The 16,963-nt window shown below is 41.8% G+C and overlaps 1 protein-coding gene across 1 annotated transcript in view; it reads right to left on the bottom strand.

Moving 5' to 3' along the window:
• Positions 1–16,963, bottom strand: part of LOC137509805 (receptor-type tyrosine-protein phosphatase S-like) — a 782,862-nt gene that overhangs the window by 198,394 nt on the left and 567,505 nt on the right. Inside the window, exon 23 of the mRNA XM_068233857.1 lies at positions 1,586–1,633. Within this exon, the coding sequence (XP_068089958.1) occupies positions 1,586–1,633 (48 nt within the window). The remainder of the gene's footprint in view (positions 1–1,585; positions 1,634–16,963) is intronic.

Genomic DNA, 16,963 nt, shown 5'->3' with positions numbered 1-16,963 from the left:
GGAATACCTAAGTTAAATGATTTAGAGGGGTGCCACAATACTTTTGGCAGTATTATATTGTATATATTGTTATATTGTATAGATTACGGGTAATTGATCAGCATCGTGCCAGACATAACCATTATCTGATACTAGTAATTAAGTTACATTAGCAGGCACTAGGCGGCACCCCCCCCTCTCCCCCGCGTGCGCACAGTGCAGCCCTGCATATCAAGATATGAAGCTACAGTTTTCCTAATGTTGAATTGTTATAGAGAAAGTTTGATATGCAAACAATAACTTGATGAAAACTGTGATACTTGCAGTAAATGGGCCTTTGCGTTATAATGTAAGCATATTTCATTTTGTGCAGTTTGATGTGTGCTCCATTCAGTTAAAATGAATGAGGCTGGCACCACACCGTACTGCAACATGTGTGCTAATGTTGCAGTACAACTGCAGGTACAGTTAAAGTGGTTGTCATTCATTCTTTAGACTTAATATAAAGACAGTTGTTCACTGAGCTGGAAATCTATGTAACAAAGAAGAATGCTTTAAGAGATTTTACCAAATGATGTAATGATGACACAATACACATATAACTTTTTCTATACCAAAAACTACAGAATAGCAGATAAACACATACATTTTGCAGTTATGTGGAATGTGAAAAGCTCAAAGGACACAGAGATAAAGATATGGAATAAAAAGACGAAGCAGTATGAACATTAAAGGGTCTCCACCCAAACTTGACATTTTCAGTTTAGATATTGGATGGACACCACTGAGTTAAATGATCCACTAGCTTTTTATATCTCTTGCAAACTCCAATAAAGAGGTTTCCCTGCAACAGTTTTTGTCTTTGCCTCTTCTACAGACACATAATGAATGCGTCATCTTCCTTGCAGCTGGATTCTCCAGTTGGTTATCATGTTAAATTATGGATAATCCATGAACCAGCTATGGCCAGGGGCATAACTACACTGGGCCACCGCTCCCACTCAGAGATCTGTTCGCTCTCCCCCTGCCTCCATCACAAGGAAGGCCAGGCAATCTGGGAGCTAGGAGGGGCCTGGTCATGTACATAATGCAGATTGGCAGTGGAGTACAACATAACCTGCTCCAATGGCAATATACTTCCTCTTCAGTTTGCAAGTGCCAGCCACCACGTGGCATCAGTCCCAGGTCATGTGCGCACTTACAAACTGAAGAGGAAGTGAAGATGTCTGTATCGCTGCTGGGAGCCTGTAACGTATAATGCTAGACTGCCACTCTGATTGAACTACTACAGGATCCCAGCTCCCACTTCTAGACCCCAGCTCCTGGTAACTCCTTCCCCGCGATAGTGGGGGTTGTGGGAGCTATTGTTACACCCCTGGCTATGGCACCATCATTTCATCTTGGTTACAGAGGCTGGATGGATCTCAGAATCCTGCTGTACTGCTGGGAATATCTTCCTAGTGGAGTTTTTGAGGCATAAAGAAGCCAGCCTATGATTCAACTTGCCAGCAAACATGCAAAACTGAAACTGGATGGAGCTGACCTTTAATTGGCATCTCTGAAATGGTAAAATAAAATAACATAAACAAAACAAACGGTAACTAACTTTTAAAGTCAAATTCATGGTCACTGAGGGGACTGCTGAGACCAGAATCTGCAAAGAACAGTAAATAAATAAAAAACAAAAAAACAAAAACAAAACAACTTTTATGTTTTATTTCACATTAAAAAGAACACAACGTGAGTTACAATAATAACAAAGACATTGTATCTGGTTCTGTCTTAGTAATATCCACAAAGTATCTATTGGCTGGGACCTCAATGATTCATTGTGGGTTTGCCCTGGTCTGCCTTCTTATAGGCATTTTGAAACAAGCATAGATAACTACTATTCATAATATAAGCAATCAAGCTCACTACAAGATGATTTGATATAATATCAACTTTCATTTAACAGGTACACTAGTAGGGGCCAAAGTATATAAAATAATTGAAAACAGTTTAAAACGAGGATAAGCAGAGAACTTACCTTTAAAGGACACCCGAGGTGAAAATAAACTAATGGAATAAATAATTGTATCTATACTCCTTCTCTTAAAAATTACTGTTTAAAATATTTTTTACAGTTTTATTTTATATTTAAATCCACTTTTTAAGTTTTTACTGTTTTATTGTTTTTGCTCAATGACACATTCATTAAGTATGCCAGAGCTAAAATCTATTAACTATTGATCCTTTTTATCTCTTTCCTGCTCTCAGAAGCCATTTTCTGCTAGGAAAGTGTTTTATAGTTGTAATTTTTTTTCTATCAGTGAGGGTCACACTGTAGTCTGACCCAGTCCTGACTCAGACAGGAACTGCCACTTACATACATGATGTTTAACTCTTTCAGGCAGAGAAAGAAAAAATAGGAACAGAGCATAGTTATTTGTGTTCTAGGCACTGTCCATACACATATCTATCTCATCATGTCACATGTCACCTCGGGTATCCTTTAACAAAGAAATAACCACATAAGGTTAATGATTTTACTAGACACAATAACGTGTTTTACAGGTCGGTAAAGTACCTACCAGAGGCATTGAATACTGTCTATATCAGAGGTAGAGGTGTCCAGTTAATAATTGTAGAACTAACTATTAATAATATGGAGAAATAGAAAATTAAAGAGTTTTACAAGTTTGGATTTCAGTCAATTCAGTTCATGTTCTAACTCTTCCTTTAGGGTAGGAACGCATATGTTTGCATTTTGCAATGTGCGTTTTAAAAATGCTGGTCTTGCTGCATATTTTTCCAAAACGCATCTAAATTGCACATAATGAAAATCAATGGTGACCCAGAGGTATTGCGTTTTAGTGCATCTTTATTTTAAAAAAACAAGTTTGATTATGTATTTTCGCTTCCTGTTGACTTCCTAGTGAGTTGCATAAAACGCATAAAAAAAGCATGCAAAATGCATATGTGATTTATATATGTGAACCGCAAACATATTAAAACGCACAGAAAACACAAAAAAACTCCATGTGCAGAACAAAAATGCAAACGCACAGAAAATGCATATGCAGCAAAATGCCTCCAAAACGCTATCTTTCCCGCACTGCCTAGTGTGTTCCTACCCTCACAGAAACAAAGGCAATAAGGGAACTTGCAACAAAATATCAATCTTGCTATTAAACACGCATGAAAGGGTGGGAATGTTGTTGTTTTCATCAAAGCGGATTATATTCATTCCACCTCCAAGATGACATCCATGAAGTTAATGATGTCTGCAACATTCCTCATGCTGCTCTTCACCAATATGGTGTCATGAGCACTTCCACCAAACTTGATGATGCATGAGCATGTGTGTCTGCATACAATTTCTAGCTTTTTCGCATCTCCTTTCATTTATGCTCCTGTGCCCCCTCTAGAGAAACCCCAGGTTGCCTCTTTCTGGTTTGGTTCAATATTGTTTTTTATTTTCTCACATGCTAACAATTTTTCTTTTCACATTATTATGATTATAAGTGATATCAACCCTTTACCATTCACCTCTCTGATTATACTTTTTTATATCACCTTTGGGAATGTATAGCACAGTATATACTGTATAGCAGGATTAGAAAAATCATTGCTCTTTGAATAATATGATTAACACTTTTGTGACCTGCAGGCTCTGGTGCAGGCTCTGGCCCCTTAAGAACCAGTAGTGCTGTGATCACAGTGATCACAGTCAGTGTCAGGAGCCAATAAACTTGGCTTGGCATAGACTTCAATAAGTGGCTCTGAAACAGGTTATGTGGTGAGACTTTTCCATAAGTGGGAAAACCGTCACTTCTACATGAGAATGTGCCTTTATGTCCACAGATTCTGAAACATAATATTGTTGATTTTTGCTATCCGGTCAGGTGTTCGTGCCAGCGAAGAAGTACCTTATATTGAGTCTCTACGATGAAAGCCCTGAAAGAGCACTTAGGTGTGAATGACCATATTGAGTTTAAATCTTCTGTCTTGAGGGTGACATTGAAATTATGTTCCCACCGGCGGCTTGGGAAGGTTAGAGGGAGAAACAATACATTTGTATAATAAAGATATCAAGCCTGCAGATCCAGGATCAGAGGCACATATGTGCTCAAAGCTAGTTCTCGTTAAGAGAGTCCTGTTTCTTGATGATTTGGGTGAGAAAATGGGAAATCTGTAACTAACAAAAGTATTCACTCTCCGTAAACTGCTTCATTTCCCTGAGGGAGGCAAAGGTCCTAACTGCTCCCCCAGTCACCAAGTCAAAAAGTAACGTAAGATCCCTTTGCCTCCACCAACAAAAAGCTGCAGGATTTTCCATCTAAGGTGCAAAACCTGGATGAGTCCAAGGAAGGAAGTGCGCTGCAAATCAGGAGACAAACCTCCCCTGAATTTGGCCATATTCCAAATCCTCAGAGAATGCAAAACTATTGGGTCCTTGATAGCTTTACGTTGCAGTGGGGATAACCAGACTAGGTTTCCAAGGGCTATGGGTGAACACAAAGACTGTTCAATCTAGAGTCACAAGGGTGGGTGGGACTTCTTGTGCCATATAGCTAATTGTGAAATTTGTGCCGCTTTATAATAAGCGGCTATGTTAGGGACCCCCAAGCCACCATCTTTCTTTTATCAAAATAAAGTATTTCCGGAATCCTAGGCTTAGTTTTACCTAAAATGAATGCAAAAATGGAGGACTGTATTTGCTTGAGGACTGTTGCAGGGATATTAACAGGTAAAACCTGAAATGCAAAAATCAATTTAGGTAAAATGGACAGTTTTACAGCAACAATGCGCCTAATCCATGAGATACAGTATCGCTTCTAGCACTCCATGGACTGAGTAACCCCCTGAATTAACCTAGGGTAGTTGGCTTTGAACATAGTATCATACAAACTCGTGATATAGATACATAAATATTTCATCTTAGTCAGTTCCCATTTAAATTCAAAAGAGGATTGCAGAGCATGAAGCTCTGGAGTTGAAAGAGAAATATTGAGAGCATTAGATTTGTGGCTATTTTTCCTAAGGCCCGAGATATCCTTTAAAATAAGCAAAACATTTGCTTAATTAGATAGGGAGTTGTGAGCGTCAGTAAGTGTCAGGATGACGTTGTCAGCGTACATGCAAAGTTTGTGCTGACGGCCTGCCAGGAGTGGTCCCTGAATGTCATCGTGATTATTAATCAGTGGAGCCAAAGGCTTCAATACAATTGCAAATAGTAATGGTGATAGGGGACATCCTTGTCTGGTACCTCTACAAATCGGAAAGGTATCAGACCTGTAACCGCAGTACTGAACGTATGCATGTGATGAGTGTTAAAGGGCCCTACTCCAGTTGAATATGTTAGGGCCAAAGCCCCAATGAGACAGCAACTTAAACAGGTACTCCCAGGACAGCATATCAAATGCTTTTTGTATGTCTAAGGATAGAAGCATCATGAGGGTACGTGCTTGCGCAGCTGATGATATTATATGAAGTAATCGCCTCAGCCTGCTGCCTGAGAATAAAGCCCATTCCAATCGAATGAGTGAGCAGATGCCCCTATTGAGCCTAGTCACCAGTATTTTAGCAAGAATCTTAATATCAACATTCAACAATGAAATAGGTCGGAAGTTGGAACAGGTGATATCATCAGTGTCGGGCTTGGGGCTGCTGGAGAGATACGTAAATAGCACACTTCACTGGCGCCAGAATGGCCACGACTGGAGGAAGTTATGGGACCTAGTACCAGAGCTGCAGGCAGCAGAGGACAGCGGCGTGGGAGCGATCCGTGCCCATGGGGCTAGAGGAAGCCCCTGGAGCCCCTGGTATGTATAAAAAGGTAAGAATATGTCGTCTCTGGTTTCCTTTAACCACTTCAGCCCACAGGTGTTTTCACCTTCAGGATGGAAGCAATTTTACCCTGTCACACTCCTCCCATTCATTCGCCAATAACTTTATCACTACTCATCACATGTAAATAATCTATATCTTGTTTTGTTTTTTTTTTGCCACAAATTAAGCTTTTTGTGAGCGATACTTGTTTTCAGTAATTACTTTATTTTCTATGCATTTTGAAGGTAAATACACAAACAAAAAAAGAAAAAATACACTATTTCTCCAATTCCACCCCCTATAGTTTTCAAATAAGCAATGCTACTATAAATAAAACCCACCCATTTTATTTGCCCATTAGTCCGTCTATCACAACAATTAAATGATGTTCCTAGTACAATGTATGGAGACAATATATTTGGAAATAAAGGTGTATTTTTTCTGTGGTTTTTTTGTGTGTCCCATCCATTGCAAGCCCTTATATACTAAAATGAATATAATTAAGTCACTTCCAAAGCCCCCTCCCCAGTATCCAAGCAAACAATAAAAAAAATAAAATCCATTAATAGTTGCCTTAGGTAGGGACTTATCTTTTTTAATATGTATGTCATGAGGGTATTTACTGTTCTTTTTTTATACAAAATCTGTGCAGGGTAATTTCACTTTTCGCCACTAGATGGTAATAAACACTACTTGGTTTACAAGGAAGTGTTTTAACATTAATGAAGTAAAAAAAAACGTAACATTCTTATGAATGGACATAGCCTCTGATCAAGGTCATGCCCATTCATCACAGGTATTGTGATTGGTTCAGAGAACCTTTCTTTCTCTTCCCCAATCGCCGACATGGAAAACCCTGCAGGTACCGCTGTTTGCAAACTGGACAAGAATTCTCGTCCAGTTTGCCTTTAGCTGTGCCTATCTGGACAAAAATATTCGTCCAGATAGGCTTAAGTGGTTTAGGGCTTCCACAGCCTTAAAACAAATTTGCTTATTTTGTGAAGATGGGTTGGCAGCAAGTTGCTTGGCCGCTCTTGAGTAATCTTGTTCTAATTTTAGAAATTCCTGCATTTTATGCTTTTTCCTACTCGATGCTAGGCTAATAAAGTGACAGTTCAGAACTGCTTTATGGGCTTCCCAAATTACATCATCAGAGGTATTCCATCCACTATGGTTGAGTAAAAAACTTTTATGTGTCCATCGAGGGAAGAGTGTCGTCATGAAGGAGTCCGCACACAGATTTATCGGAGCAATCACCGTAGTTTTATTGTCCCATCACATGTATATAGATACACAGTCTGACCTGCATAGACCTGCGGCCTATGCAGGTTAGACTGTGTATCTATATACATGTGATGGGACAATAAAACTACGGTGATTGCTCCGATAAATCTGTGTGCGGACTCCTTCATGACGACAGTATTTGATGGCTCTGGGGCCCGGCACCAGCTTACCCACTGACGTGAGTGCGGTCTTTTGATTAATCGAGGGAAGAGATCACAGAGGGGTCCAAAAGTAAAAGAGATTGAGTGACCAACACATCTCAGAAGGTCTAGTAATTAGGACAGGGTGATAATAACCATATTATGGTCAGACCATGAGGTTTAATTTGGGCATTGGACAGTTTTGGGAGAAGGTTAGATTGAATAAAACAGTGATCTATACGAGATTGTGAGTTATGGGGATGTGAGAAAAAAGTGGATTCTCTTTTCACAGGATGCATTTCTCTCCAACAGTCAGTAAGAAGGGCGGACCCACAAGACCCTCAAATTGCTTAGCACTATGAAGATCTGCGGTATTAGGCCAGGGGTGTTAGGATTACCACGGTCTAGATGTGGGCGAAGGCATAAATTGGAGTCTCCACAAACAATTATATCTCCAGTGGCATGTACCTGGGGAAGGTTTATAAGGTGCCTAAGGAACGGTATTTAATTGGTATTAGGGGCATAATAAGAAGCTATTGTAACCTCAATATCGTGGATGGTGCCCAATTGCAAATGAAGTTGACGGAGCTCCTAAAAGCTATAAGGATACCTCTATATTTATTGATGGCGCTAGCAGTATAAAATTGATGAAATGTGTGGTGCATGTATTTGGGGACATGGGCCCTAGGAAAATGTGTCTCCTGCAAGCAAACTATATCGGCAAGGGTGGCACGAAAATAGGGGAAGGCTTTGGATCTTTTATTAGGCAAATTAAATCCTTGTACGTTCAGTGAGCATATGTTCAAGGCCATGGTGTCAAAATTGTGAGTAAGAAAGCTAAAATGCGAGAAGGCATAAATGGGGATCTAGAGACCTTAATGACAAAGAGTGGATTAGTGAAATACTCAGTTAAAGACCAAGAAAAGAAGGAGAGAGGGGAAAAAGTGAGAAAAGTAAGAGGAAACCGATATAAAGAGAGGATATCTACAACAGCAGGAATACTCAGACGGTTTAGAAAGATGCTATGTAGCAGGCCTGAACGATTTTAGGTAAAAATTGAATCGAGCAATTTCTGTCCAAAATCACAATTTCGATTTGTTTCAAGATTTTTATCATTACAAGCTTTGTTTCCCCTCTCAGACAATCTTTATCAGATATGCTGGAAAATATCAATCAAAACACTGGCTAGCATTCCAAGTAAATGCCCTTTTGATATCCAATTGCAGAAATGAGATCAGGAATTTTTAAAATTGCATACATGCGTAGGCTAGCTAGCTTCTAAAACCATTTGATCTCAGATCTGATAGTCGATCTGATCACTCGCTGGAAGAGGATTAGAAGTGAAAAATATACAGTGTGCACGAGGCTTTACTACACAAACCCACTGAAGAATATGTGTACAAAATAAGCCAGTAACCAGCTTCTACTTTTTATGTGTGGTATACATGATTCAATATTGTATCAGATTGACGGTAAAATTTATCATTTTCCAACAGGTCCAATCGGATTTCCAATAGTTTTTGTATAGAAGTGATCACAAAATTGATCAGAAAAAACGATTGGAAATCAGATCAGACTTCTCGGAAATAATTGATTTGACCGTCAATCTGATGGAAAGTTGCATCGTGTGTACAAGGCATTACAAAAGAATTAAAAAAAAAGTTCAACAGCAGCACAATGACAACTGGCAGGGTTAGTCAGTGAGCTGCATGAGATTAGTGTCACCCATCCCCCCAAGCACCTGGAACAGAAGAAAAAGTCACAGTAAAGTTCCAGCAAGTCATATTCCCAGCAGCAGCAAGGCATGGGATCAGAACTTACAGAAGGAGGGGGCAGGGCCCAGGAGCGGAGGAGAAGGAGGCCGGGAGCAGTGTAGGTACCAGCGGCAGTGGCGGAAACTGCCGCAGGTCTGATCATGATTTTCGGTTTAAAACCGAAAAATCGAGCCCTACTATGTAGCATCAAAATGCACCCATGGAGGGAGCCTCCCTGTCCTGGCGCTCATTCGGTAGCAGTGGGGGCACATATTCGGAGGTGGGGAGAGCACATTAAACAGTGATGCGTTATTAGTGGATCAGAGATAAAATTTTACTCATTGCATAATTGTGTTCCTTTCCTATTGTTTATAGGGCATCCCTCAAACCAAATACTAAACAAGCCTCGCCCACAGTTTTTCAGAGAGCCTTGGCATTTTCAGACAGTAGCAAGGGCTTATGGGAGCTCAGTCTGGGCAGGAGGAGGGGGAGGTATTACTAGCCAGAGATTTCAGAGGCAGAGGGGAGGAGGGATGGGGATTAGGTTTTTTTCACAGGCTGAGTGCTTAAGATGCAGATAAGCTTGCCTGTGTGTATTGTTTACAAACAACATGGCCACTCTCATTGTATCACAGGAAGAAATAATCATATTCTATTGAAGCCGTTTGCAGCTAGATTTGCTGTGTAAACTATGTAAACTTTAGATAAGATATATAGACAAGTTACTTTTTATAGTTAGTTTTTCATCTCAGATCCGCTATATACAGAAAAAATGCAAGAATCATATAACCTGCAAGAAAAAAAAAAAGGGGGAATCAATTAATCAAGAGTGCATGGCTATGCAGGGCCGCTGCACCAACCCCCCGAGGGCAGACCAAAGACAAAGAGGGGTGAAAGATTATGTGGGGGATGTTAAGGCACTGGTGGACCAGGTCGGTATATCTAACCCGGACGGCATGCATATGATGAAATGGAACTTCCACATTGGGGAAAGGGATAGCGACCCCACGCCCAGGAACAGCCAAACAGAGTAGGTTAAGTAGCAACAGTAATTTAAATAATAGTTAATGAAAGGTATGGTCAAGGGAAGATAAGGCAGATAATAAGATGACTACATAATAAAAAGGAAAATATAAACAGTAGTCCGTAACCTGCAAATAATGTAAGCCAAAGCAAATATTGTACAGTTAGGCAGGGCTTTAGTCCCAATTCACTAAGCTTGTCACCAGACTTTAATAATGTTCCTGAGATGGCCGGAACGGTTCACCGGCGAACGATTCCTGGCGAACTTCCGTGGTTCGCAATCGCAGCGAAACGGTAACTTTTCCGGAAGTTCGGTTCGCCCCCATAGTGCATCACGAGGGTCAACTTTGACCCTCTACATCACAGTCAGCAGGCACATTGTAGCCAATTAGGCTACATTCCCTCCTGGAGCCCCACCCCCCCTTATAAAAGTCAAGTAGCGTCAGGCAGTGGACTCACTCGTGTGCCTGCAGTAATTAGTGAAGGGACTCTCATAGGGAAAGCTTAGTTAGGCTCTTGTAGGCTTGTTAGCTTGCTCCTGGCTGATTGTTATTGCTAAAAAAGCACCCCCCAACAGCTCTTTTGAGAGTTAAACTTGTTCTTGTGATCTATTTTTTTGTGTGTGGCCCACTTGCATTATATACAGCCCTGTCAGTCAGTGTCACTGTGCCTGTCTGTGTGTGACAGGTACACATGTAATACCCATCACTGCATATACCTACTACCTGTTGTGTTCACTTCAGTGCACCCACATACCTACGTGAGCGCACGCAATCTCACTGTGCCTATCCGGTACCTGTCTGTGTGTGACAGGTGCACATGTAATACCCATCACTGCATATACCTACTACCTGTTGTTCACTTCAGTGCACCCACCTATCTACGTGAGCGCACGTAGTGTGATATACCACTCTGTGCATACCTATTAACTGCACCTGTGTGACTGACTGCACATTATATTAGTCAAGTCAGTGCATACCTTTTACTTCATCCCCCCCAATATGGACAAAACAAAAGGCAGAGGCAGGCCACCTGGCAAGTCTGTTTGAGGTCGCGCTGTCCTGATTTTGTGCGGCCCGCGACTAAAGTACAGTGTTCAGAAAAAGGCACGTGCCATCAACCCCCAATATTGTCAGGACGTAGTTAACTATTTAACAGAGAACACCTCATCTTTCTCAGCTTCTGCACGGAAGCGTGACATATCTTCCTCCTCCTGCTCTGATTCTGGCACCCCACTTAACACTCAGTCGGCTGCTACCACCAAAGTGCCATCACCCCAGGGCTCAGCGGAGTGGAATTTTTTTTGTGTGTCTGCCTCAGATGAGCGCAATGTCATCTGTACTCTCTGCCACCGAAAATTGAGCCATGGAAAGACCAAGATCCGCGTAGGGACAACTACCTTACGAAGGCACATGATTACACAGCACAAACTGCAATGGGATGACCACCTGAGGGAAAGCAGCGCACAAAAGCAAATCCACACACCGCAGTGGAAGAAATGCAACTATTTCTCAAAAAAGGCGATACCCAAACTGTACCGTGATGTTGAAAGGCAAGTGGTGTCATCTCTGGCACACAGCGTTGGGTCAAGGGACCATCTGACCACATGGTCTGCAAAGCACGGTCAGGCCTGCCCGAAGACTAAGTCAGTCCCCACACAGCATCTTTGCCTGCACGCCATGTGACTGCCTTCTCCGCCACCACCAACAGGGTCCAGGACTTCAGGCGGATTCCTGAATTTTTAAGGCCGCTGCTAGCAGCGGCCGCTATAATAGTTTTTCTGGTGCATGTACATGCCTGCCTAATTTTTCCGGCTGCACTGCGGCTGCAACAACAAAACAAAAGGCATGTACATGTGCCAATTCCCCTTCGTGATCATTACCTTGCCCCGGTGAAGGGGCTCACGTATCACAATGAAGCAATGACTGCCGGCTATATGGGGTCGGGGGGGGGGGCACACCCAAGATAATAAGGTCGTTGCTTCATTGTGGACAGACCAAATTTGATCAGCTGGACAGTCACTGTTCTGTCATTCAGCTACCTCAGCCCGGCGACCATATAGGCTTGAAAACCGCCACGGCCTGCACTCTGGCCATGGTGCGCACCAGTCCAGCACGGCCGTCACTACACAAACAGCTGTTTGCAGTGCGTTACACAGTGAGTTTGGTGTGTCAGTGTGAATCAGTACTCTAATTACACTCCCTGATTGATGTATACACATGCAAGATGTTTTAAAGCACTTTAGGCCTGCAATTTAGCATTTAATGTGATTTCGGCCCTTAAAACGCTGCTTTGCGTCAAATCCAGATTTCCCCCGGGACTTTTGGCGTCTATCCCATTCCGCCATGCCCCCCTCCAGGTGTTAGACCTCTTGAAACATCTTTTCCATCACTTTTGTGGCCAGCATACATTTTTCTAGTTTTCCAAGTTCACCTCCCCATTGAAGTCTATTGCGGTTCGCGCAAACCGAACTTTCGCGGGAGGTTCACAAACCGAAAATCGGAGGTTCGGGCCATCTCTAATTAGCTCTACTGACTCTAGGTGAAGGAGAGATCTACAAGTTACACATTCACCCACTTTTACACGTGCACACAAACACACACACAGATACACACCCGCATACGCACTCACACTCGCACACATGTTTACACATGCACACACACATATACACACTCACACACACTCATACATACACACACAGAAATTCATACATACACACACACACACACTCACACATGCACAAAGATTCATACGCACAGACATCTACCCATTCACAGCCACACTCCCTCCCTCTCTTACCCTGGCTGCATCCAGGGGCTATTAGCAAATATTGGTCAATGTGTGGTGACAGGTTTTCACGAAATTATCACTAACATGGCCTTAGTAAACTGAGACAACTACTATCATCAGAGGCATAAAATAGGAGCACGGTCAAGACCGTGATATAATTCACAACAGAACAAAGCATCCACATGCTTGTCCCCTTCTGCTTAAAGCAGTTCTGAGCACAATGTTAAAGTAAACCCTATAGTTGGACAAGTGCTCCTAAGAGCTTTGCTGCTGTTTATCTTTCACCTCTTGCAGTGGCTCCATTGATCACCTGGCCAGGGAAAAGCCTACTCTTTGCCACACTTGTAGCTTTCCAGGCACCACTATGGCGTAGTGGTTAGCACTCTCACCTTCCAGCACTGGGACCTCAGTTTAAATAGCAGCCAGGGGATTTGTATATTCACTCTACGGAGTTTGTATGTTCTCCCTGTGTCTGCGTGGGTTTCCTCTGGGCACTCCGGCTTCCTCCCACATCCCAAAAATATGCAGCTAAGTTAATTGGCTTCCCACCTAATTGGTCCCAGACTAGGATACAAATACTATACGATACATACATAGACATATGGCTATGGTAGGAATTAGATTGTGAGCCCCTCTGAGGGACAGTTAGTGACAAGACAATATACTCTGTACAGCCCTGCCGAAGATGTCAGCGCTACATACTAGATAATATATAATAACAAAGCTCAGGGCTACTTATATTTCTGGTGCCTCTTCTGACAGACTTGGTTCTTATAAACTAGCTTTAGCCTGTGGAAGCCATAAGATGCACCAGAAAAGTGGTTGTACGGCCCCCACTAGTATGCTGAAGAGGAGGCCTGTCCAGATGATATATGAAAGCACTATGAGATGTGAGTGTTATAGCCCACTAGACTTTTTTTTATGTAGGATTTAATAGGGCTTTTTAGAATCATTCATATGCTTCCATTACCGTGTGGAGTAGTGTTCAGGCATGGTCCAGCCATTTGGTTTTTTTTGTTTGTTTTTTCAGGTAGAATGTCACTTCTATTCTCTTGATAGTGCACTGGAAAACCTATGACATGACAAAATACTCTGTTCGAGCAGTGCTCTATGAAGTTTATGCAACAAGCCCTAACTGTTTCATGCAGATACAGTACTAAGTGTATGACCAGAATTTGACCAGATTTTGTTAATGTGAACTTGTAAGTAAGCAGTCTATGGTCTTATTAAAAAAAAGTCAGAAGTGTGCAGTAACAGCCATTTTTCCTACATTACACCAGCTTAGCAGCAAAATCACAATTGCATTTCTATACTAAATCCAGGATTACATAAAGTGCAACAGCAAGCTTTAGAATACAGTGGGTTGCAAAAGTATTCGGCCCCCTTGGAGTTTTCCACATTTTGTCACATTACTGCCACAAACATGCATCAATTTTATTGGAATTCCACATGAAAGACCAATACAAAATGGTGTACATGTGAGAAGTGGATCGAAAATCATACATCATTCCAAACATTTTTTTACAAATAAATAACTGCAAAGTGGGGTGTGCGTAATTATTCGGCCCCCTGAGTCAATACTTTGTAGAACCACCTTTTGCTGCAATTACAGCTGCCAGTCTTTTAGGGTATGTCTCTACCAGCTTTGCACATCTAGAGACTGAGAACCTTGCCCATTCTTCTTTGCAAAACAGCTCCAGCTCAGTCAGATTAGATGGACAGCGTTTGTGAACAGCAGTTTTCAGATCTTGCCACAGATTCTCGATTGGATTTAGATCTGGACTTTGAATGGGCATTCTAACACATAGATATGTTTTGTTTTAAACCATTCCATTGTTGCCCTGGCTTTATGTTTAGGATTATTGTCCTGCTGGAAGGTAAACCTCCGCCCCAGTCTCAAGTCTTTTGCAGTCTCCAAGAGGTTTTCTTTCAAGTTTGCTCTGTATTTGGCTCCATCCATCTTCCCATCAACTCTGACCAGCTTCCCTGTCCCTGCTGAAGAGAAGCACCCCCGAGCATGATGCTGCCACCTCCATATTTGACAGTGGGGATGGTGTGTTCAGAGTAATGTGCAGTGTTAGTTTTCTGCCACACATAGCGTTTTGCATTTTGGCCAAAACGTTCCATTTGGGTCTCATCTGACCAGAGCACCTTCTTCCACATGGTTGCTGTGTCCCCCACATGGCTTGTGGCAAACTGCAAACGGGACTTCTTATGCTTTCTGTTAACAATGCCTTTCTTCTTGCCACTCTTCCATAAAGGCCAACTTTGCACAGTGCATGACTAATAGTTGTCCTATGGACAGAGTCTCCCACCTGAGCTGTAGATTTCTGCAGCTCGTCCAGAGTCACCATGGGCCTCTTGACTGCATTTCTGATCAGCGCTCTCCTTGTTCGACCTGTGAGTTTAGGTGGATGGCCTTGTCTTGGTAGGTTTACAGTTGTGCCATACTCCTTCCATTTCTGAATGATGGCTTGAACAGTGCTCCTTGGGATGTTCAAGGCTTTGGAAATCTTTTTGTAGCCTTAGCCTGCTTTAAATTTCTCAATAACTTGATCCCTGACCTGTCTTGGACCTGTCTTGTGTGTTCTTTGGACTTCACGGTGTTGTTGCTCCCAATATTCTCTTAGACAACCTCTGCGGCCCTCACAGAGCAGCTGTATTTGTACTGACATTAGATTACACACAGGTGCACTCTATTTAGTCATTAGCACTCATCAGGCAATGTCTATAGGCAACTGACTGCACTCAGATCAAAGGGGCCGAATAATTATGCACGCACCACTTTGCAGTTATTTATTTGTAAAAAATGTTTGGAATCATGTATGATTTTCGTTCCACTTCTCATGTGTACACCACTTTGTGTTGGTCTTTCACGTGGAATTCCAATAAAATTGATTCATATTTGTGGCTGTAATATGACAAAATGTGGAAAACTTCAAGGGGGCCGAATACTTTTGCAACCCACTGTACATATATTCACAAACAGAACAGCCAAGTAAATGTAAAAAAAGGGTAATGCCTGAACATCAAAAGATTATTGGTATGTACATGTACTTAGTAGTATACTGTATGTGCAACAGCATTAAAGTGAAACTTAAGTGAAAACAAAGTGATGAGTTAAACAATGGCATCTAAGCTCCTACTCCTTCCCAAAAATGACTCTTGTATATCCCACAGTTTTATGTTATATTTAAAAAAATAAAGAAGTAGGTTTATTGTCTTGTCTCAGTTCAATTAAACCAGTCCAGTCCAGTGTTTCAGAGTACTAAAATTTATGAACTACGGGTAGTCCCCGACTTACGAACGACCCGTCGATACGAACGGCATAGATTCAGTGTTTCCACGGGAACAATCCCCCCAAATTGTTTTTCAAATTGGACTTGTAGTTTGTGAGAAAATCGATTTAAAAAAAATTAAAAGAAAAAAAGGCTTTTAAACTTGGATAAGCAGGCACAGAGAGCAGAGGTGACAGAGAGGGGGACACTGTAGGCACAGGGGGGCACAGAGATAGCACATTGTTCCGACTTAAGAACAGATTCAGGTTAAGAACGCACCTACAGTCCCTATCTCGTTCTTTAGCCAGGGACTACCTGTATTTTTTTTTATCTATCCTCTTCTGGCAGAGAACTTGGCTTCTAACTGGGTCCTAACCAGAGAAAATCTGTCCATTGCGTAGCTAACTCTTTCAGACAGAAGAAGAAAAAAAACAACAAAGCATATTCATTTGTGAGCTGGGACTGTACATACGGTAGATATGTCTAACTCATCATGTTACACCTACGCTTCCTTTTAAGCTTATGTGAGCAGATTTATCAACACAATTGGAACAAAGTGATGTAAACTAGTGCAAAACTAGAGCAGAGTTCCAGTGCTTTACAGATGCACAAGTTTTGTTCCAATTTTGCATGCATTTGTATTGATAAATCTTTCCCATTGTCTTATACTTGTCAACATGTCTTGAATTAGTGATGTCATATGCAGTATATATACACCTGTTTGCTTCACACTGGCTTGCTGCAGCTAATCTCTCAGCAGATTTCCATGTGCTTCTGAGCCTCCCCTCTCCACCTAAAGAGAGCATGCTCAGAACATTCTCTAGCTATTGTCCAATCATTTATCTACTGTTAGTAACAGGTGCAGCTTACTTACCCCTACTCCCCTCTCACCAATATGACT

Source organism: Hyperolius riggenbachi, chromosome 1 (genome assembly GCF_040937935.1).
Source record: "Hyperolius riggenbachi isolate aHypRig1 chromosome 1, aHypRig1.pri, whole genome shotgun sequence".
Taxonomy (NCBI): domain Eukaryota; kingdom Metazoa; phylum Chordata; class Amphibia; order Anura; family Hyperoliidae; genus Hyperolius; species Hyperolius riggenbachi.
The sequence above is the reverse complement of the archived record's forward strand: the minus strand, read 5'-3'. Positions and strand labels throughout refer to the sequence as shown.